Genomic DNA, 24,076 nt, shown 5'->3' with positions numbered 1-24,076 from the left:
ACACATTACAGTATCTTACTGCTAACATGTCTGATGAGTTCTGGGAGGACAAAAAATACTATAATATTTATCCAGTAATAGTGAGTAATAGGCTGGCAGATGTTGGCTATAGCCTTCTGTGTTCAAAATATTGCTACATGCTGGAATCACCTGGTACCTTGTCATTGAAAATTATGATCTATGGCTAGAGAGATGGCTCAGAGGTTAAGAGACAGGCTGTTCTTCCAAAAGTCCTGGTTTCAATTCCCAGCAACCACATGTCGGCTCACAACAATCTATACTGTGATCTGGTGCTCTCTTTCTGGCCTACAGGCACACATGAAAGCAGAATACTGTATACTGTATAAATAAAAAATAAATAAATAAATCCTAAAGAAAAGAAAAAATTCTGATCTGACCTGTGTGGTGTTTTTTTATTTTTATTTTTTGAAGTTCCATTGGTGATTATAAAATACCCTTGAGTTGAAAATTGCTGTCATCAACCATAGTTCTAAACATACCAACTTTTTCTTTAAAAAGTCATTTGAGTGCTTGTAAGCTGTCTGCTTGGTACATCCATATCATTTATGTGACCGGAGATTGGCATGCAGTGAATTTTTTCTTAAAGTATTTGTGTGATGTAAGCAGTTTAAATCAACTATTTAATTTTTAAGAAAACATTCAAAAGTGAATGTTAAAAGAAGACAGCAGAAGAGGATACATGTTATCATCTTGGTGAATGGGAGGTGTTTCAGCTAATGAGTTCATTAACATTACTTTCTTGTTTGTTTTTAATTTTAGGTCTGAAAGCAAATAATGTTGACTATACTGTTCACTCAGTCAGAAGAGCTCTAGAAAATACTGCAATAAAAGCCGACAATATAGAAGTATTTGCTCAAGGACATGGAATTATTCAGGTATTGTTGTCTTTGCACACAATAACTATAACGTATTGAGACAGTTCTGTGAGGGTGATTTAGCCTGTCTAAACTTTAGACGTGGCCACAGAGATGCTTTGTAGGGAAAAGAGATTAACTGCACGGAGACAAAGAAATGTTGAGGGTTTATAGACACTGGAAATTTAAATGGTAAGAGAAAGCATTGGTTTGCTCACGTGTAAGTGAGTGGCTTTGGATCACGTGATAATAATAATTGTAAATCTAGACTGAAGTGGAAGGTCATCATGTCATGATTAGAATGGTATTTTGTTTAAAAGTCTGGGTTTGCTGTCTTTTCAGGGAGGGAGGGTTGAGACAAGGTTTCTCTCTGTAGCCGTGGCTGTCTCTATAAACCAGGATCACCTCAAAACTCAGAGATCCCCCTGCCTGTGCCTCCTAAGCGCTGAGATTAAAGGTGTGTTCCACTGCCCAGCTGGTTGCTGTTTTAACTGTGGTATTTTTAGTTTAGAGAAATGAATACAGAAATTAGCTTTGCTACAGCTGAAATTACGTTCATAATTTGTAATAAAATATTTTCTTGACCTAGCCACTTACATTTTACCATTTATATTCTTTTAGGTTGACAAAGCCTATGACTACCTCATTCAGAATACATCATTTGCTAACAGATTAGGTTTTACAGTTACAGTTGGAAATAACCGTGGCATCTACCTCCGAGATCCTGTTCAGGTGGCTGCTCCTTCAGATCATGGTGTTGGCATTGAGCCTGTATTTCCAGAGAACACAGGTCAGTACAGGGCTGGCAATAGGTAGAAGCATTTATATTTGTGGCTTAAATGAATGGTAAATAAAAGAAGAATGCTGCTTGTCTAATACTGTAAAGTAGTGGTTCTCAACCTTCCTAGTGCTGCGACCCTTTAATACAGTTCTTGTTGTAGTGACCCTCAACCATAACATTATTTTTGTTGCTACTTTATAACTATAATTTTTATACTGTTATGAATTGTGATATAAATATCTATGTTTTCTGGTGGTCTTAGGAGACTGCTGTGAAAGATTTGTTTGACTTATCCCTCCAAATGGTCATGACCCACAGGTTTGAGAACCACTGCTCTAAGGGGAGGCTACAAATTAACAAGCGATTATTTTAAAACTTAATAGATTTGATGGAAAGTACTAATTAGGAATCCCAGTACCATGGAAACGCAGTCAGCATCTTAAGTATAGAGGAAAACGGTATGCCCAAGCCTTCAGTGGCCCATAGTTTTATTAAAACTATAAAAAAAAAGTACAGATTCCTTTTCTTTGCATCTCATTCCTTGGATAGAAGACAGAGCTTTAGGTGAGTGTTAGAAGTAGAAGCAGTTGGTGGGGGCAGGAGGATAGGGACACAGCTGCTCAATTAAGTATAAATAAAACTGTCCTTGTATATATGGCAGTTTGTTTTATCAGATGCTTATTCATTGTTTGCAGTGATACAAAATATCCACTAAACTTCTGTTTTTAACACCTGAGCAGTCTCTCTAGCCCGAAACTTCTGTTTTTATCAGCGTTGGATGAAAATGTGTATGAATCTCACACAAGGATACTAAAATAAAAGGAACATTGTGTTTTTATTTAGGTTGTAATTTGGGTGTCATGTCTAATGCATGATACAGTTGACCAGACTCCGTTGCTAAATTTTCTTGACAGAGCATAGAACTTTTAAAATGGTTCCCAGGAAAAGGGGGAAATGCTGACTTTAATTTTCTATTTATCTTTAATGCCAGAAAACTCAGAAAAAATATCCCTTCAGCTTCATTTAGCTTTAACTTCAAATTCATCTTGGGTTCAGTGTCCCAGCCATTTGGAACTTATGAATCAGTGTCGGCACATAAACATACGTGTGGATCCCAGGGGCTTAAGAGAAGGGTTACATTATACAGAGGTATTGTCCTAACTATTATTTTTTCTTTGCTCTTTGAAATGCTTTAAGAGTTACCTCTTAAGTGAACAATCCCCGGTGTGTTTTCTCATTAAAAAACAACTGTATACTTTTTTTACTTGGTGGATTTTCTTGCTTTTCAACTGTCTCAATACTTGTCCATTTAAGCAGTTAGTTATATGCAACCTTCTATGAAGAAGGCTAGGGGAAGATACATACAGCAAAGCCTTGTTGATCAGGCCTTTCCACCTTGTTAATTATGCAGTGCAGCTAAATTTGTGCTGTGGTTAGCTTTACTATTTAGACAAAACATTTGTTAAACATGGTAGTTGTAAATAAACACAAAATAGTGTTATATCATAACTAAGTTTTCTACCTCCAAAAGTATTTATGATACTAAGTATTAGTTTGTATTTGCAGAAAGTAATTAAAGTGCTTTTGTTTTGGTTTTTTACTAGATAAGCCTTATTGTTTGTTCATCTCAGTCATGGTTTGCTATGTGATTATTTGGATTGTGGGTTACTATGTGAACTAATGTCAGTAATCTGGTATTAATTTACTTGTAGGACCTTTAAACGTTAGATTATTCTGTGATTACAGTACACCCTTTACTTCCCGTTTTGCAACCTTTTGTGTGGATGTTGAAATTTGCCATTTTTTTCTTCAAGGTATGTGGCTATGATATAGCATCCCCCAATGCAGGTCCTCTATTCAGAGTGCCAATCACTGCAGTTATAGCAGCAAAGTAAGTAAGATGTTTAGCTCACTATCATGTATAAATGGACTTTTGGAGGATTATTAGCCCAGAAGCAAGTTACCAGAAAGATTTAAGACAGAAGCAGGTAAACAGGTTCTGCTTCTAGCTAGCAGTCTAGTTGGTGTGTAGTTAGCTGTGATGTCTTTGTTCATTATAAGTAGTTGAGGGTATCTAGCATCTGTCTACCTTCCACTGAAGTGTCTTTGCCCAGATTACCAGTGACTCTATATTGCCCCATTGAGAGGTTGTCTCCACTTTATTTTACCCCGTTTCTCTCTTACTCGGTAGTGAGTCTTCATCCTCTTCCATTCCACCCTACTTTACCTTCCTGTGTCTGTGATTATACTCTTCTGATTTTTCTAGTTACTTTCTGTTTGCAAACTTATATTTTCTATGTCAACCGTCCTGGAGTTAGTGACTACAACTTTGATAATATTTTGTCCTGTTTCAAACACATCAGAAGCACTCCTTAAGGATAAGGTTTACGTTCTTTAAAAAAGCCCACAATTACAACTCGGAATCCCAGACAGCTTCCTGTGTCTGATTATACTAAATTACACATTTTTAGCTGGCTCCTTGCCCTGACACTCCTGGTTTCCTCAGTTATGTATGCATTTGTATTTTTGTTTTCTTTGCCTCTTTTGCCTGTCTGTTAAATAACCAGACTTATTTCTGGGCATCCTAGGTGAAGGGGTTCCTTCTTTCTTTCTTTTTTTTTTTTTATAATTTTATTTTTTCTTATCAGTTACATTTTATTAACTCTGTATCCCGCTCCCTCATTCCCTCCCACTCGCACCCTCCCTCCCTTATCTCCACCCTGCCCCTTTCCAAGTCCACTGAGAGTTCCTTCTTTCTATACAGCAACACTTTTTACAAGACCCTGACAGCCCTCAGCTAATGTCTTCCAATGTCTTAAATTTAATTTATATCATTTCATTGTGAGTCCTCTGAGGATACAAGCTTTATCTTACACATTCTAAATTAATGCATTTGGGGGGATTATTTGAATTAAATATCAATTACGAAATAGGCTTCAGCCAATGAGGTCTATAGCATAAAATTGAGGAGATTGAGTTTAAATCATGTCAGGCACAGGGAAATTGCATCACAGTTAAATTCTCCATTATATATTTTGTGTAAGTTCAGTGGGAATTTAGTTAAGACTTTTCAACAATCTACAGGCTCACTTTTAAGATCTAAGCCTTCTTCTATTTTTTGCTATCACTCCCTTTCTGGAGCTTGTTGCATTAAATGTTTTTTTTTTTTCTCCTCATCAGTTTTTATAGAGCAAAGGGTTATATTTTACTCATTGGTATATTTCTAGCTACAAATAGTAGTGTCTCATACGTAGTAGGTACCCATTTCTTGATTGTAAAATTAAAGACTGTAATTGCAGCATGTACTTTATTTCCATAACATATAGTTAACACATTTCCTTATAGAACCGCCATATGTGGTTTCTGGGAATTGAACACAGGACCTCGGTAAGAGCAGCCAGTGCTCTTAAGCTTTGAGGTATTTTTCCAGCCCTCTTTTTTTTTAATTAATACTTTTTAATTTTATTTTTATATTTTATGTGCATTGTTTTTTTGCCTGCATCTATGTTACAGACAGTTGTGAGCTGCCATGTGGGTGCTGGGACTTGAACCTGGGTCCTCTGGAAGAACAGTCAGTGCTCCTAACCACTGAGTCATTTCTCCAGCCCCATATAGTTACACATTTGATGTTTATGTTTCTTTGATTTCTTATGAAAGTAGTTTGTCTTTGGAGCATTTGAATCATGTTTCACTTACACATCTGTAAGACTGTTACTGACACAAAATATAATTCGAGTTTAATATTTAGAAATTCCAGCCTGGTAGTAGTGGTGGTGGCGTATGCTTTTAATCCCAGCACTCGGGAGACAGAGGCAGGTGTATGCCTTGTGAGTTCCAGGCTAGCCAGGTCTACAAAGAGTCCCAGAATAGCCAGGGCTACACAGAGAAACCCTATCTCAAAAACAAAAACAAAATTAGAAATCAGTAGTTGAGAGTCTGGTAATTGGAGAGTCTTGTGAGACAGCATAAGCTTTTTACTATTTCTGTTACAAGGTATAAAAATAGTTGAGTAGAGTCATTTGTGAGCCGCTGTCAGGTTATATCTGCTGCTGTGGTACAGGAAGAGGGAAGATTGTGCTTACTGTTTATCACTGCAAGGCCCCGAGATTATTTCTAGCAAATTGTTCTCTGTTGGATGGCGTCTAGAGAGTCTGTGAGTTTTTGTTTACATAGCTTTATTTTTAAAGTATCATGTTTAATTTTTTTCTTTCTTTCTTTTTTTTTTTTTTTTTTTAAATTTTCAGAGTAAATGAGTCATCACATTATGATCTAGCCTTTACAGATGTACATTTTAAACCTGGTCAGATTCGAAGACATTTTGTCGAGGTTCCTGAGGGGGCAACCTGGGCTGGTAAGTAAAATTTGTATGTGATTTTTTCTTTTTAATCTCTATTAGAGAATTTGCACAGTGGTAATGATGCACTATTGCTGTATTGATTTCCTTCTGAGGAGTCTCAGGAGATACTCCTGACTACTGTCTTTGTATATCCTAAGTCTGTTCTAGGCCCTTGGAGGAGGGTTGCTTCTAGAGGGCTTTTCTCCTATAGAAGACCTTTATCCGAGCTCTGACTGACTTTTGAGAAAGAGGAAGCATGAAGTCGTGGGAATGCCCAGCTTTGGAGAATAGGTCTAGGTTCACGTGTAGACCCTTTCATATGCTAGTGCTACTTGGAATGGCTTGTTTTATACTTAGATGAATTTCTGTCTTAACTGATACTGCTCCCTCTTAGTCTGTATGATTTGACAATTATGAAAGTGTTTTGTCTATGTTAAGGTTGTAACTCGTCGCAACTTGGTATACTCAGTGACAGAAAGCTGTTTGCGTCTATAATTGTGAGTTGTTTTGTGGACTATTTTGAGGTCAGGTTGTGTCGTTGCCTAGTACTACAGTATTTATATAGGGCCTCTTGAGCTTGTATAGCTCAGGCTCTAATAAATTCAGAGAAATTATTTGTTTCTGCCTGGCCTTTGTAGTTTCCTCAGAATCTGTTTCCTTTAATTAAAAAAAATTTTGGTTAGTGATAAGAATGAAAAAATGTAATTATCTTATGATGTATTTAGTTGTTGAAAACATGTATGGGGTTTGGGGTGGTGGTTATTGTTACAAAACATTACTGAATGCTATAAAGTGAACATCTTCCCACATAATTCCACAGTGTTCTGATGGCTTCTAGTTCAGATCAAAGTTTTGTCAAAACATGATATATGTACTCATAGCAATTGATTAATTTCCCCTCTGTGTTTCTTGTTTTGTGAGAACCAAAATGAACTGAACCTTGCTTTAGTGCCCTTAAATTAGAGCAAGTGTTCCTTAAATTTTGGCTAATGATTTTGGTTTACCTCTAGCCTTACAATAAAGTTAAGCAGGTGTGTTTCTGATGATAATACTTTGGGGAAAAAAATCAGAATACATACAAGAGTAAAAGACTAGACATGATAAATTTCTAAAATTATAATTATTTTTACTGGGAATTAATTTTCTTTCTGATTAAAATAGAAAGGAGAGATTTTTTTTAAGCCCTAGTTTTGATAATTGTGTGTAGATCTAGAAACAGCTTTGTTCTTTCCTAGTGTCTGCAGTAAGGATTGCTGTCCACTGAATGGTTTATTTCTTATAGAATACCATCTACACACATACGTTGTTTTTTTGTTTCATGGAAGCTTGCAGCTTTCCTTGGAAAATAACCTTTTAGGGCTTGGAGAGAAGCATGGTTCAGAGCACTTGCTCCTCTTCCAGAAAGACTGGAGTCTGATTGCCCACACCCACACAGAGGCTCCAACCATTTCTAAGTCTAGCTCCAGAGTATCCAGTGAGCTCTTTGGCAGCTACCAGTGATACACATGTTGTACAGACATACATGAAGATAATACCCACATATGTAAAATATAAATAAATCTAAAAAAATAATAAAATGTTATTCTACTTTTTATTATTCTGTAAACAGGTAAACATTTTTAAAAACTATTTTTTGAGCATTTTAATTCTTGCCAGTTTAAAATTTAATTTCTTTATTTTAGAAGTTACCGTGTGTTCATGTTCTTCTGAGGTATCAGCAAAGTTTGTCCTTCATGCAGTACAGCTTGTGAAGCAGAGAGCGTATCGAAGTCATGAATTTTATAAGTTTTGTTCCCTTCCAGAAAAAGGAACACTGATTGAAGCCTTTCCTGTCCTGGTAAGTTTGCCTGACAGGAAAATCCAGAACACTCACAAGATGTTATAGGTTGTATCTAGAGCATGTTAGAGCTTTAAATTCTGTTCATGCCTGTCAGATAAGGTAGGATGATCATAATTTAATGAAGGATACTGAAAACCAGGGCTGGAGAGACGGCTTGGGCCTGAAGAGTGGTCGCTGCTCTTGTAGAGGCCTCTGCTTCAGCTCACTGTGCCTGCTTGGCAGCTTACAGCCATCTGTAGCACCAGTTCCAAGGGCTCTCTCGTGCCCATCTGGGACAAGCACCACAGTCAAGCAAGACTCTCATATGCATAAAATAAAAATAAATCAGTCTTTAAAAAACAGTGAAAACCAAGCCAGTGCTTCACTGTAATCCTAGCATTTGGGAATCAGAAGTAGTAGGAGGCTCTCCTAGACCAGCCTGATTTATATAGTGAGAATCTATGCCAGAAAATAAAATTTAAGTTTTGTTTCAGAAGTGAATTTTCCTCCTCTATTCTCCCTTTATTAAAGTGCTGTAATGGAACTCATCTAAGCCAAGTCTTTTGTAAATGAACTGTACCTCAACCAATATTCATATCTCTCTAACTTAGATACTTCAGTCAAAGAAAAGTTCTGATCTTGTGCCACTTTATAATTTGGAGCTTCATTTACATTGTTAGCACATTATTTTATTTACATTATTAGCAGATTATTTTCTTAATGTGAGACTTTTCTACAGGGCACTTGTTATGTTACTAAAGTCTTACTATTAAGAATCTATAGTTTGTTTACAGTCTCCATTTTTACCTGTTAGGAATGGCTAGTCCTTCCTGTGTGAGAGGTGAATGTGCTTTTGTGCTTGCTGAGCTTGCTCTTTTGGGTTTTCATTTCTTTCTATATTGTTTTTGTATCTCTTATCTTACTTTTATATAGGGCAAGGTTAGCATTATTCATCTCTAAATGTACTGTTTCTTAAGAGAAGGATGTAACCATGATTTTATTGGTACTTCAGTTGCCAAAATTTGTTGAAACGAAAATTCATTCATGCCTATTGAGTATGCTTTATAAATTTTATAATATTTCTTCTCATTATGAATCTTAGTTATCTTTAAATTGGTCCTAGGGTTCTTTTATGTGTGTATATATAAATAAGTAAAATAGATAATATAAATATTTTGTTTTAATACAAATAAAATTTTTTGGGGAACAGATCATGTTTGGTAATATAAGGAAGAATTAGAAAACATTAATTCTTTTTTGTTTTTGTTTTTTGTTTTCTGGGGCTGGGTTTCTCTGTGTAGCCCTGGCTGTCCTGGACTCACTTTGTAGACCAGGCTGGCTTTAAACTCACAGAGATCCTTCAGCCTCTGCCTCCTGAGTGCTGGGATTATAGATGTGTGTCACCATGCCCTGCTAACAGATTCATTCTTTAACTTTTTTATTTTTATTTTAAGGGTGGGAAAGCAATTGAATTTTGTATTGCTCGTTGGTGGGCAAGTCTCAGTGATGTCAATATTGATTATACCATATCATTCCACGGAATAGTGTGTACTGCACCACAGTTAAACATTGTAAGTACTCGAACATTCTAATTATTTTTGCTGTCATTTTTGTTATGAAAAATAAGTGCTTTGGTAGATATAAGCCTTAATTAGAAACCAATCTATAAATCTGATTATATTCATTCATGGGTATTTAAAACTTATTTTAGATACAGATTATTATCTGTTAAAATTTGAGAAATTAATTTTTAAATATTTTTTTGTAGCATGCATCTGAAGGGATCAATCGTTTTGATGTTCAGTCCTCCTTAAAGTATGAAGATCTGGCTCCTTGCATAACTTTGAAGAGCTGGGTCCAAACATTACGGTATCTCTCATTGTTTTAAACAAAAGTTGAATGTTAATGGGAATAATTTTTTGTTTGTTTTTTTCTTCTTTTTAAATTTTTTTTAAAAATCCATGTGATGCTAACAATAATAATAAAAAAAAATCCAGTTTAATTTTACTGCTTAGGAATCCTCTCAGGTTTCCAGAAGTAGCTCAGTATTACTTTCTACCCTCGCTGATCGCAGCATCACTAATGTTACTCTGTTGACCATTTCACTTCTTGACATAGACAAATTAACAGTTGAGGCTGAGGCAGGAGAAGTACAAGTTCAAGGCTAACCTGGATAATTCAAGGAATTAAGAAAAAGGACTGAGGAGCTGTGCCAGAGACCAAATCCTGCTCAAGGGTTCAGGTCCTGAGACTGGAAAGGGTATCGGCAGAAAGTGAAGCAAGTGGGTCTGAATAGCTCAAGACGTCTTTATTTAAACAATCACAATCCTATCCTGAGCAGTGACACCATTGGTTATTTTATTTAAAGAAGTCACAGCCTGAGCAATACCTAAGCCCCCCTCATTATGAAAAGCCCCTGATAATTTCGCTTCCTCTTTCCCACCTCCCCCTGGGTTAATTACCCCCCAACCATATTTTGTACTACAAAGCACAATTTCAGCAAACCAAAAATAAATGTCAAGCCAGGCATGTCTTGTAGACATGAGCACATACCTACCTGGCAGCAAATGTGGTTACACAGTTATGCAAGGTGAGAGACAGGTTAATCATTTGTGATCATATATCTATTCATCAAATAGACTCCCTCTGTCACAGTATGTTTTAAATTGTAGACTGAGAAGTAAGTATATATCAGGAAAGGTTGCTTGGTACCATGGGCCTTTCTGATACCGTCTTTCTTCTAATAACTGTTGTGAGTCTCTTTCAGCCAGACACAGAGCTTCTCCAATTTTCTAAATCTCTGTTGATTAGACATAGCTTCTTCAGAACAGTCCTGCAAACAGGACCCATTGCGTTCTACCCATGCCTCAGACTTACTCAGTGTGACTGCAGCTGTTTCTCTAGGAATGTGATTATGGTTCATAAAATACCCTAGGATAAATGATCACATCTGGAGGATCGATAGCGACAGAGGAGAGGAAAGAGGTTTTATCCCTCCAAAGAGTACTGAAAAAACCAGACTCACCCCCCGGGCTTTTAGCCTTCATGGTCCTGGCCCTGCCCGTGGCTAACAAAGTGAAACTATATTGCTACGAGTATAAACAGCATAGTGAAAGCAAGGAGAGCTTGTAGCACATGCAATGTAGACAATAAGCATAAAAGCCACCAAAATTCACCACAGGTCCTTGCCAAGTAGGAAGGTCATAGTAGAGTCCCATCAGTGACGTACTCATATATAATTCCCTGCAGATGGTACCTGGCCACTAACGGAACTGCTTGACGGTAGTGTTAACTTGCCGTGCATAAGACCATAAATTTAATTTCAGGTATTATAACAAAGAAAATTGATGGTGTCCAATTTTTATTTTGTGAATGCATTGTCCATTGTTTGTAAAAATTCAGTACCAGAAAATGCTAGAAGAAATTTCCCTCCTGAGTGTATGCCATAAACTCCCCGTGGAAGCAGGATCTTCCAGTCTCAGGGCTGTGCTGCTATTACCTTGGTAGTGTCATTTCTTTAGGACAAGGGTTAGTTCTATCCCCAGCATGTGAGGGTGCTCCTGCGAAGCCCATGCAGCAGCATCAGCAGGTGGGGGTGAGTTCACACCTTAGAAACGTGCTTTAACTCTTGTGAGTAATCATCACCCAGGTGTTGGGATTTGCCTGTGCTAAGAGTTTTTTGTAACATTTTTAAATGTTTTGATCATGAACAGAATATCTTTGTAATATTGCAGTGATTTAGTCAGTATGGAGTACATACTAACAAAATATTGAACACAATGATGTTTCCTCTTTAAATAACCGGAGCTGGGGCCCCTTGGAGAAATGCCGTGTTGGTAGATTTAAGTAAGTCTTCCTCAACACAAAGTGGGGTTCCATATTAGACACAGCCCACAATACCATGGATTCCTCCTATGCTTGCAGTGTTCTTAAGAAACTCAAAACAGTATGTGATGAAGGACAGTTGAGAGTGGATAGTGGAAGTGGATCACAGGAAAACATGTTCCTGTCATAGAAACATTCTTGCTGCTATCAGCCCCTATTTCAGGTCCATGTTCACTAGTGGCCTTACCAAAAGTACTAAAGAATTTCGAGTCATTGGTGTTGAAGGTGAATCAATGTATTTAATATTGAATTATGCCTATACCTATGGAGTTATTCTGACAGAGGCCAGTGTGCAAGCCTTGTTCACTGCAGCTACTGTCTTCCAAATTCCTTGTATATAAGATCGGTTTGCTAAGTATGTGATTAGACAGTTGGATCCACAAAATTCTGTTGAGGTCTTTGCCGATCATTATGGTCCATCAGGAACCATATTGGAGATTGATAAAGAATATATCAATAAAAAAGTTTCTGTGTATCACCAAAGAGCAAGAGTTTCTCCAGCTGACAAAAGACCAACTCATACGCATACTAGATAGTGACAATTTAAGTGTAGACTGGGAAGAGCATGTTTATGAAAGCATTATAAGGTGGTTTGAATATGAACAGAATGAAAGAGAAGTATACCTTCCACAGATTTTTGCCAAATGTATATGTTTTCCTCTGATGGAAGATACATTCATCGAGAAAATTCCACCTGGATTTGCACAGGCTGTAGTCAAAAGCTGTGGGGAAAAGAGACCATCCAACACCAGTGGCTAAGCATGGAGACATGGGATTTCTGCTTTTGATGTGATCCTGTGTTTTGATGCTGCACACAAAACACTCAGGAAAGAAGCAAACAGTGCCTTGTCTAGATATAGTCACAGGAAGTGTTTAAACTATGCAAACCACCAAATGACCTAAGAGAAGTTGGGATTCGTGTATCACCAGATAACAGCATTTACATTGCAGGAGGGTATGGGCTAAGCAGCAATGAGGTGTCCACTGATCATAAGACAGAAAATTACGTTTGGATGTGTGACCATTCCACCAGCAGATGGATACCCAAGCCATCCTTTCTTTGAGCCAGCATAGGCTGCAAACTTGTATATTGCTGTGGTAAAATGTATGCAGTTGGAGGGCGTATTTATGAAGGTGATGGAAGAAACTCACTGAAGTCCATGGAGTGCTATGACAGCAGCTAGAACTGCTGAATGACTCTCCATGCCAGTTTCACTGGAGTGTCATAATGCTGTGGAGCACAGAGAAAAGATCTATGTTTTACAGGGGAATTTTGCCCCTTCTATGAGCCTCAAAAAGACTACTGGGGATGTTTGACCCCCCATGACTGTGCCTAGAATCCAGGGCTTAGCAGCTGTGTACAAAGACTCAATCTACTACATATTGGACCCTGTGGAAATCATCAGCATGTGTTTGCTGTGGAAGACTATGATATTGAGCTAATGGACTCGTGAAAAGGACTTTCCATATGATCAGTTTATAAATCCATACCTTAAGCTGGTACTTTTCCAGAATAAACTTCGTTTATTTGTCTGAGCTACTCAAGTGACTGTTGAAGAACCATCAGGAAGCATTTTCTTTACCAGTCGAATGACATTGCTGACCAGTGAGTGAAAGTGTATGAGACCCCACATCTGTGGGATCTTGGCCGCCATTTTGAGTGTGCCATGGCTAAACCCTATCCTCAGTGTCTTCAGAAAATTCTCTGATAAGTGGGAGGCCTCAGCACATCATTGGCACCTCATACTATGGAAGCTTGTTTAGGAAATGCTGTCAACGTTGAAGGAAGCTGAGCAAGTTCTGTGCACAGAAATGAGTATTCGTAACAATTGTGGTATGGGGAGGGACTTGCTTTTATCTTCTTAACATTTTCACTTCAGTAAGGAAAGGGAATCAAATGCAGTTATCAGTATTTTTCCACTCCTGGCATAAAAATGTCATTCTAGAATTTTGTGATATATAGTTGCTAAAAAACCAGGAGAATCAAGGCAGCGATGCACTCTTAAAAAGCAGAGTATTCCTGGGTCGAGACATCCAAACTGGTTAACGTGACTTTTTTATTTTGAATATGGGTAAACAGTATGAGGCAGTATCATTTGTTTAGCTGTGATCTCTTTAACAGAGAAGCACTGATTTAGATCATCACTTAATAACTATTTACATATATCTTTTTGTGAATTGTTTTCAAGTGTTAGAGATTTAAACATGCTCCATCTGTAGACTGAAGAAAAACTTAGTTTCAGAAAGAACTTTTAGTCAGATTGTTTCATGTTTTTCATGTAACTTTAAGTTAGTCTAAGATGTTAAAGTATCAGTTTTCTGTCCATAACTTTTTCAAGTGCTAATACTGTCTCACTTCTTAAAATCCCAGAAAGGGCTCAGATTTACAGATGACTTGTGCTCGTATAGGTTAATCCATGTGTAGTTAGGTTGGTTCCAGTGGTTTATGAGCCTGTTTTATCTTTCAGATTAGCCTGCTAGTTCCATGGCCACGCTACTTTGCCTGGTGACTTTATGAGGTCTGTTTGTGTGTTAGGATATGGCCAATGGCCATTGGTCTAACTGGATTCAGTTTTACAATTCCAAGTTTAATTCCAGGGGCTGTTTGGTAGCCCAACCTCCTTTTCAATCTATCTGTCTAGTCATTATTGGTATTGTGAAAGCTAAAGTATAATGTGAAGTTTTACACCTACTTTTAATATTCTGTTTTCTAGAAGCAAGTGTCTTGCAGTGGCTTATACGGTTTATACTACAGTTACAATTTCTATTTTTTGCACTCAACAGTGATGAATATTTTACATTGAATTACTTGTTCTAGCTGAAGGTGATAGAGAAGGAAGGATGAGTGAGTGAACAGAACCATGGGTTTCTGTGCCATATATGTACTAAGTTCATATTTAACTGATAAGTGTCTCAGTTAGTTAGGAATATTAATATAATGGACAAACAACTCCTTTTTACCTAAGGCAAGCATTTAGGTTAATAACATTCTCATTACTATGCCACCTATAACAGATGAAGAAGACTGTTACGCATAAGGCCCAAGTCTGTTCTCAATCAGAATAGCTTGATTCTCTTGAAGAAAACTGGCATGATTTGTATTGAAAAACAAAAACAAACAAAACATAAGAAAAGAAAAAAGGCTTGCACAAATTCTAAGGTGATACTGTAAAACAAATTGAAAACATTGCTACTTGCATCACATACCTTCTTTTCCAGAAACTTAATGCATTGCTCTGCAGAGGCCCTAACAAGTAGAGGTAGTTCTCTGAAACTGAATTTAAGTGGACAGCATTTATAGAATGAGCATGTATGTGTTCTGTAGAGCTGGGCTGTGGTTTTTCCTAATCTCTTTGTAAACATTGTCAACCAGTGTTTTTTATCCCACTGATTTCTCTTGTGTTTTCTTTTGCTTCATGCTGTCTTAGGGTTATTTCTATGATTTTTTTTTTACTTATGTTATAGCTTTGCAATGCTAATGAGAGGGAAAATAATTTTTACAGGAGATATCCATGTAATTTATTTTTGAAAACCTTGTTGAGTATCAAGATTTCCTGTCATTTTTATAATCTCTGTATTTAGGAAAGTGCATTACCTGAAAACAAGACATAGAACATTGAGTTAGCAATGTACTAATACCATATGATATGTAAGAGAACAACACACTGTGGCTAATTCTACACTAGATTTATTCTGTTGATGATCTGTATAACAATTAGTTCTCCTATAACAGTGCATATTGAGGGTATCATCTAAGTATAGTGTGTCAAAGCCAAGGTTTAGAATTTGCTACGGGAGTAGAATATATATTGAATTTTATATGAAGAAGTATTTGTTTACATTATATAGCTGGGATATTTTCCAATTTTTAAAATGATTTCAGAAATGGTCCTTGGAATCTTACAATTACTGATATTAAAGGTTAAGTTTATGAATGTAAAAAAATTAAAATAGTAAAAGGCAATTTTAGGAGTGTTCTCTAACCTGGTATGTTTAGCTTTCTTTGTATCATTAAATGAAGTCTTGACTTAATTCAGTGATGCAGTTGTTTTGTTACAGCCCAGTAAATGCAAAAACCAGACCTTTAGGATCAAGAGATGTTTTGCCAAATAATCGCCAGCTTTATGAAATGGTCCTGACATATAGCTTTCATCAGGTAAGTGTTTCCTAGTAAAATATACCTGTGCAGTAAACTCTGATTTTATGTACTATGAAATCACAGATGGAAAGACATGGGTTGTCTTGGTGACTTAGTTTTTGTTCATAATTTATTGAGGGTTTTTTTTTTGTTGTTGTTGATGATAGGACAAATAAAGGGGGAAAATACGTAAAGGAAGGAATTGTTGCTCTGCCATACTCTTTAGCTTTATGGGCTCAATGTTTCTGGGCCTGTAGTCAGGCAATATACAGTGGCAGCAGGAACATTATCAGGGGCTTCTCAACTCTCAAAGGACAGAAAGCAGAGAGAAGGGGACCAGTAAATAAAAATTGGAACATGCCCCCTGCTACCCATCTTCCTCCAACGAGTCCCTGCCTCCTAGAATTTCAGCCATCTCCTAAAGAGCACAGCATCAGCTGCTGGGTACCACCAAGTACTCAGCATGTGTGAGAGATACTGCATGTCCTGACCACAACAGCTTCCTGCTGATTGTAACACCTAGCCCGATGGCCCTCTGCGAAGTATCAGTAGTTAAAGTAATTGAGACCATTGTAAATGTTGGACCCAGGGGATTTTTTAGAATCAGTAAGAGTTCATTTCATGTTATGCTTACTTTTTGAAGCATAGTGTGAATTTAGTTTTAATGTTACAGAATAGTAGTTTTTAGTAAATAGTTACATTCCAATTTTATAAAGAAATTAGAGGCTATATGTTAGAGCTACATATATTTGTTGAGGTGTGTGTGTGTAGGTGTTTGTAGGTATGTAGGAAGAGCACTAGGTTTGTATATTTTAAAGTTTGCAAAAGTGCATCTATTTTATGCCAAGATAGTAGCTGCCCTACACTTTGAAAAAAGTGTTTATAAGAATGTATTTGGGGTACTTCATTGAAACTATGTTATTTATATAATGGTATTATATATTATATATAAACATATCAATAATTCTTTTTTTTTTTTCATAGCCCAAGAGTGGAGAAGTAACACCTAGTTGTCCACTTCTTTGTGAATTGTTATATGAATCAGAATTTGACAGCCAATTGTGGATTATTTTTGACCAGAACAAAAGACAGATGGGCTCAGGCGATGCCTATCCACATCAGGTATAAATTGTAAAAGAATTAATAAATCCCCAAATTTTTGTTAAGGTAAAACACTTAAAAAGTTTTTTAAAATACCATAATTTTTCATTCAATTTTTTTACACCTATAGAAATGTCTTTTGCTTATTGTAGTTATTAAGGAACAGGCTTGACAACTTTTCTCCTACATTCTAGAGGAGGGTCCTTATAAACACTGGCCAGCAGAACATTTTCAGTTGAGGAAAAGGGGCAGCAGCTAGGACTTTGCACATCCTGAAGCATGCACTTTGCCACTAGATTAGACCTGTAGTTTCAGTGCAGCTGTTTGTTGTGTTTCTCCTTCCTACCCAGTGCTTCCATAGCTTTAAAGACAGTAAGTGAGGTACGGGAGACTGTAAAGTGATCTAAGGTCTGAGTGGAATACTAGGGTTAGCAAATCAGTAGCCTGGTGGTTTGTTTATTAGTTACCTTCAGATGTGGAAGTCTACTGAACATTGAACTGCATATTAGGCACTGCTTTCCATGTTACTAAAGGAAAAAAAAAAATCTCTCTTGACATGTAACTACTTGGAAATTTTGTCTTTAGTTGAAGAAATATGAGATACTTTTCCTGAAATGCTCATGATTTTTCTTGAATAGTTTAAATTGTTTATGGAAGTTTTTGCATTTAATCATTTAAGGAGTGATCTCAGTTTTCCTGTCAAGCAAGCATCAGTCTCATTGCTGTAGACTGGAATTGTGAGGCATTACTTGAGTTACATTTCACATTGGCTCAGAAGACTCTGTCTACAAAATACAGCTTCCCTATTCATGAGCAAGGTGGAATGTAATAGCTGTACATTCCTTGATCCCCACTGGCTCCCTGTTTTCCCTCTCATCATAAAGGGGTGTGACACTTCACAGTTAAAATGTGAAGTTTACCAGAAGTCACACATGTCCAAACACATGGATATTTGTTTTACATAATATACAGAAGCTCATTTTGCCTTTTTGACTGCTACTTCATATTTCTGATGACCCATAAATGAAAATTTCATTGTTTTCCTTGTTATGTATAAACATTGATTATGTGAGTGTGTAGATATGCTAGGGTGGAAAGAATGAGGGCATTGGGGTCAGACCTCACTTAAGCGCCTTCATTCTTCACTCCCTGTGTGACCCTGAGTAAGCCGCCTGATCTTGTTAATTCTGCCTGTTCACCAGCACCCTAGACATTTCATATATAGATGTCTCATACCTTGTACTTTCTGTAAGTGGAACTGTCTCTTTTATTCTTTTACTGTCATTTTATTGAGCTACACTTACTTTTTCCAAATGTTTTCTGTTTTAGTATTCTTTGAAGCTGGAGAAAGGAGATTATACAATTCGGCTACAGATTCGTCATGAGCAAATCAGTGATTTGGATCGTCTTAAAGATCTTCCATTTATTGTTTCTCATAGATTGTCTAATACCTTGAGCTTAGATATTCATGAAAATCATAGCCTTGCACTTCTAGGAAAGAAGAAATCCAGCAGTTTGACATTACCACCCAAATATAACCAGCCATTCTTTGTTACTTCCTTACCAGATGATAAGTAAGTGATGATGATGATAATGATGAATGACATTGTGGTTCATATATTAATCTAGATTTATAATTTACTATCACTGTAGTCTGAAGTTATTTCTCAATTTGAATTTTGAAAATTTGGACATGGGAAACATTTCAGTATGGAATTATTTTGATGGTTTTCCTCTAAGTATTTTTGTGAAACTTTTTCTTTTGTTACTTTTTTCCCTTTTTAATTCTCTCATTAGAATACCTAAGGGGGCAGGACCTGGATGCTACCTTGCAGGCTCCTTGACATTGTCAAAGACTGAGCTTGGAAAGAAAGCTGTAAGTACTGGTGTTTTACACTGAAAGTACCTGCTTTAAATTTCCCATCCCTTTGAAGATAAATCCTTGGTTCAGAAGGGGGAAAAGAAGACACACAGGGAGGGAATAGAATAAGTGTTATTTTCCTTTTTCTTGAGCTTTTATTGAAGGTGAATTAATATTTGGTATCCTTTTAAATGTGTCATTAAAAATATTTTATGTTCTTTCCCACAAGCCTTATGCCCTGAACCTATCCCATCACAGTCCCTAATCTTCTTGAGATACAGATCATATTTGGCTGAAGTAAATGTGATATGTAAAGTTACAGCATGCCCTAGAATTTTGACCAGTATATTGTAAAGATTGGAATAAGTCAGATTCTCTTTATTTGTTTGAAAAAACCAATCTGGAGAATTTTTACTAATGGATGTTGACTTTCACATTTGTGAAGACTTGTTGAGATCTTTTATAATTATGCGGATAAATGTAAGGTGTTTATTGTGGTATTGCGTTTTATGTTTCAAAATGATGCTTTTTGTTTTTAGTTTACAGATAACTCATTAGAATTTTATAGGCATTTCAGGTTTTTCCATCTTTTCATTACAGAGTATTTTGCAGATAATGTTGTTTATGTGGATCTCACCATTTATAACAGATCATGTTAGTGTAATATAATTCTTACATCTTTGCATTTCTCATTTAGCATTAGTTCATACAAAACTATGTAAGTCTCCTTACCTAATACTGGGATCTAAAAATGCTGTTGTCAGAATGAACTCATCTCATTTATCTTGAAATTAATTTTTATTCCTTGTCTCTGTTCAACCAAGGTCATATGTTCACAGTCACTGAAGAATAATTTGGGGTTTTGTGCTTAGAAAGAGCTATTTACCTTGACATTTCTCAAGATGCATTTCAGTGTGTACTGCTTACTTACACATACTTCAGTGTCATTTGAAGTAAATTGGCACTTGATACTGGACTTTATTCTTGAACTGATTTAAGAAATTATCATAGATCTTTTTGTGGATTTACGTAGATAACTGCTTCTGTGGGACTACAACTGAATTTTCCACCCAGATGATAGATGGCACATCTCAGAAGTCCACTTCTCATGAAAAGTGTAGCAGAAAAGAATTCATAACAATTCAGAAACAGTACTTTCTGACTGTACTGTTAGAGGCAATTTTGAAATTACAAGTGCTTGCAATTGACTGTAGCCAGCTAACCACCATTAGAAATGTCGTTTATAAGAAAATAGCAATAATCTAAAGAGTTAGTATAATTGCCATTGGGTTCTTCATTTAAACTTTCCTCATCAGTTTTATACTTCTTACGTTTTGGTAGTTAGAAAGGAAATGAGATTTTTACTTCACTCTGCCTTTCATAGTATCCCTGAGTGGGGTTTTTTTGTTTTTGTTTTTAAAGGATGACATAGGCTTGTGTAATGATCGTGACCTCCTATATACAATCGTACTCTGCAGACTGTCAGCTAAATTTAAATGTTTTTTTAATGTTTTAATGCTAATGGAGTTTGATCACTAAATATTTTAACTAAAAAGCTGGAAGTTTTGCCTTAAAATGGCACATTTGAGTGCATTTTTCTTTTTAAAACTGGCATGGCAGTGCTGCTGTCTTTAAAAGCATGCCATTTGGTCACAGATCTGACCCGTCTGAGTACTGTGACACATACAGATGGAATGTTAAACTGGAAGAAAGTTAGGCAGAGGTGGTATCTCCATCCTGTGTAGATTATGCATGTTTTCTTACAGAATGTCGTTCTAACTCCCAGGGGCAGTCTGCAGCAAAACGACAAGGAAAATTTAAAAAGGTACTGATTGTCAGTTCTTAAAAACCATGTCTTAAAGCCTTATTTACATAGTAATTAAACTTTTTTTCTCTATAAATCTTTATTTTTAAAGAATCTCTCCCATAGTTTCCTTTCTTTACATTCTGCAGTATAGTTCTCTCAGTCAATGCCTACAAGCAGTATTGGCATATTGCCTTTCTATAAAAGGGTTTTTAAACTGTAACCCCTATTTTTCCAGTGGTATGGACAGTTTTTATTGTTTCTCACTTCTTACTATAGAAAAAAAATGTCAGGTTCAAAAATTTGAAATTTTCCATATCCAGAGCCATAAAGAGATGAATGTGGTAATAAACAATGGAGAACAAAGTGGTTAGATATTTTTAAAATCTAGGGCTGACAAGATGGCTCAGTAGGTTAAAGTGCCTGCTGACAAGTCTAACAACCTGAGTCTGATCTCTAGGACTTACATGATGGAAAGAGAGTTGTCGTCTGACCTCCATATGTGTACCATGGCACTTGCCTGTGTGTACACACACACACACACACACACACACACACACACAAATATTAAATATTTTAAAATGTAAGACAATTTGAAAAAAAACCTATGAAAATCTAAAAACCATTTTAAATAAAATGATTTTGTTAATAAACTAGTTTCTGCTCTTACATTTATCCTAGTTTTGGGAGGACAGAAAAAAAAATAGCAAATATGGACTCCTAACCAAAACCTTAGTCTGTAATAAAAATACACACAGATTTGATGCTCTGAAAGGTTCTACTTGGTTTCCTTTAGCGTGTAAGAGTCTGTATTGACTGATGGAACCACATTTAACTTAAGATCTTTTCTCTAAGTACAGAGAAAAGGACACTTTGAGGAAGAGCCACTGATCTCCTTTAGCATTTCAGTGGTCTCTAATTAAGAGGCATCGCAGTGAGAGAATCAGTTATAATTCTTCGAGTTGTCATGAAGACAGTCTGAAAGGTTCCCCAGGAACCGGAAAACATAGTAAGGGTTTAGGCATGGCTTTTCTTCCACTTGTATTTTTTTAGTTGGCCTGGAAAGTTTTGTTGTGCTAAAGTTTTACAAGGTACAATAGAAGAATGAGATGATTATTACTGGAGGCTGAATAAAGCTTGTGTAATAACCTTGGGAACTAGAGTCACCTGTGTAATAAACTTGGGAACTAGAGTTACTTCTGTTCATTCCTTCTTATCAGTACAAGTACACAGGACAGGACAGGTCTAGGACTTGTATTAAAAAACAAATATAAAATTACAAAGAGAAATACAGTTTGATGTAAAATAATATAGATACTTTTAATCATAAATGGCATCAGTGATATTCTTTAAAATAGTTGAGCGGTATAAAGCTTTTAATAACTTAATAATTGAGCCACTCAAATCGGGCCTTTTGAAGTAAATCTAAGTGATGGTGTGTTGTCAACTGAGCAGTTACTGCTTTTACAGGTAATATTAAGTTTCTGAAAAATATTCTTCAGTTTGAACACTATTGAAATACTTTATGGATAACTTAAATATTTTTCAACTTTTATAAATACTAAGTTTCCTGTTCAACACTTTGTAGCTTTTCTGCTATGAATAGTCTCATTCTTATCTTATTCATATTCTTATTCATGATTTAAGTTACAAAATCATTACTATTAAAATAACCTCATATGACTCTTAAAAAGTGAGTTGAAAAATGCATATTAAATAAAGAGTTTATGATCATGATGTTACGAGTTAAAACACCTCCCATTTTCCTCTTGATTAGTGTTTTATTGAAAGAACTCCCATTTTTCTTTAGATTGGGGTTTTAAAGTATTGATTTGTAATTTTAATAATGGAAAAGGCTTGTGAAGTGTTCTATAAGGTTTTGCCAACACTTTAACTGTGCTGGTTACTGGCTGTTTTAAGATTGTAAACTTCTCTACCAGGCTTTTGAAGTAGGATCTTATTTTATAGGCATTGCTTGGTTTTTCGTATGTTAACATATTACTCATTAAGTTCCGTTTTCTGTCTTCTGTACTAAAACAAATGTCTTATCTTTGAAATTCAGGGGACAAATTGCCTTCGAAAACATAGTTCTCTATGTGGAAATGTCTCCTGCTTCCCAGCTTGGCAAGCTAAAGGGGTTCCCATTACTGTTAGAGTGAGTAGGGACTGCCAGGCAAGTGGTAATGGACAGTTTGTGTAACACCCTGTATGAAGAACTTGATTCCAAAGGCAAAATAACCATATTGACCTAAGTAAATATTGGTGACTCTTTATCCTTACTTCTTAGACAGTTGTGCTAAACACATGAGATGGAAGCTGATTCTGTGAGAATTTGATTGTGTAGGGCCAGGTTTTTCAAATACCTTTTTGCTTTGTCTGGGGCAATACCTACCCAGGAAAGTGACCTGAAAGCGGTAGAGAAGAAAGCTGAGCATGGTGGAGCATGCTAACATTGTCAGGGTTTGGGAGTAAAGACTCTGAGACAAAGTCATGAATTCAGAGCCAACCTGGCTTCTCTGTTGCAATACCTGGTCTCAGCAATAAACAGAAGGGGTGGGGCTGAGGAAAGGAGGACAATAGGTGACAGGGTTCTAATGGAGCGGGCCCGACAGCAGACCTGTTCTCTTTTCTAGCTTGGACCGTATGTGAGCCTTTGTCCCTTTACCTCAGAGAATATATTGTGAAAAATGGATTGTGAAAAAATGGTGCTTATTATTTTGTAGTGAAGTAATAGCAGAGCTACAGCAATAATTCCTCATACACTGTTGCATCACTTTGTTCCCCAGAATCATCAGAATGTTGTTAAAATGGATGTGCTTACACATAAAGAACCTATTTGGTGGGGGGAATAGGGTTTTGAAATACTTTTCACTCATGTTTTTCTGTGAGGGCAGTATATGTCCTTTTGGTAATACAAATTTGTTCCAATGTTAGAAATTTCATTAAAGTGAATATAGATAATAACTTAGCAGTTTAATACAAACCTAAAAATAGAATTTGAAAAGCTGACTTAATAAATGACTTAGTTAAAGACAATCAGTTTTGGCCAGAAACTAAGTCTAACCACTTGGTTCCATTTCCCAATCAATATATATATTTATAGGAAAGGTTTATACACCGTAGACAAACCAATTAAGGTATATGTTTTCTGAACTTTCTCAAAGAACTGAAGTCTATTTCTCTGTCCTCTCTTTCTTCTTTGGTTTTCATCTTGGGACACTACTCTTGGCCAAGGTGATCGGCAGGCTCCTTACAGCCAAATTTTCCAGTTAGTCTCTCCTCAGCATCTTTCATCTGGATTAGCAGTTGATCACTGCATTCTTTTTGCTGTGAACTAACTTCTTTATTCTGTATGGGGAGTGGTGTATGTATTTGTATTGGGGGAGAGGGTGGGATCTAGCATCAGTCAGTTCTCTCCTCGCACCAGATCAGCCCAGAAATCAAATTTAGGTCATCATGCTCAGTAGCAAGCACCT

At 36.4% G+C, this 24,076-nt stretch overlaps 1 protein-coding gene and 1 pseudogene across 4 annotated transcripts in view; both read left to right on the top strand.

Moving 5' to 3' along the window:
- Tpp2 (tripeptidyl peptidase 2) overlaps positions 1-24,076 on the top strand; it is a 74,204-nt gene that overhangs the window by 33,138 nt on the left and 16,990 nt on the right. For 3 of the 4 annotated variants that reach the window (XM_060379837.1, XM_060379835.1, XM_060379838.1), the window contains 13 exons: positions 781-896; positions 1,497-1,665; positions 2,648-2,805; positions 3,471-3,547; positions 5,901-6,007; positions 7,675-7,829; positions 9,266-9,382; positions 9,580-9,680; positions 15,756-15,852; positions 16,819-16,956; positions 18,265-18,509; positions 18,733-18,811; positions 20,583-20,621. In XM_060379837.1, the coding sequence (XP_060235820.1) occupies positions 781-896; positions 1,497-1,665; positions 2,648-2,805; positions 3,471-3,547; positions 5,901-6,007; positions 7,675-7,829; positions 9,266-9,382; positions 9,580-9,680; positions 15,756-15,852; positions 16,819-16,956; positions 18,265-18,509; positions 18,733-18,811; positions 20,583-20,621 (1,598 nt within the window). The remainder of the gene's footprint in view (positions 1-780; positions 897-1,496; positions 1,666-2,647; positions 2,806-3,470; positions 3,548-5,900; positions 6,008-7,674; positions 7,830-9,265; positions 9,383-9,579; positions 9,681-15,755; positions 15,853-16,818; positions 16,957-18,264; positions 18,510-18,732; positions 18,812-20,582; positions 20,622-24,076) is intronic. The other variant, XM_060379836.1, reaches the window with a different exon arrangement.
- LOC132653036 (kelch repeat and BTB domain-containing protein 8-like) lies at positions 9,691-15,738 on the top strand (annotated as a pseudogene).

The sequence above is a fragment of the Meriones unguiculatus genome, chromosome 3, assembly GCF_030254825.1.
Source record: "Meriones unguiculatus strain TT.TT164.6M chromosome 3, Bangor_MerUng_6.1, whole genome shotgun sequence".
Lineage (NCBI taxonomy): Eukaryota > Metazoa > Chordata > Mammalia > Rodentia > Muridae > Meriones > Meriones unguiculatus.
The sequence above is the reverse complement of the archived record's forward strand: the minus strand, read 5'-3'. Positions and strand labels throughout refer to the sequence as shown.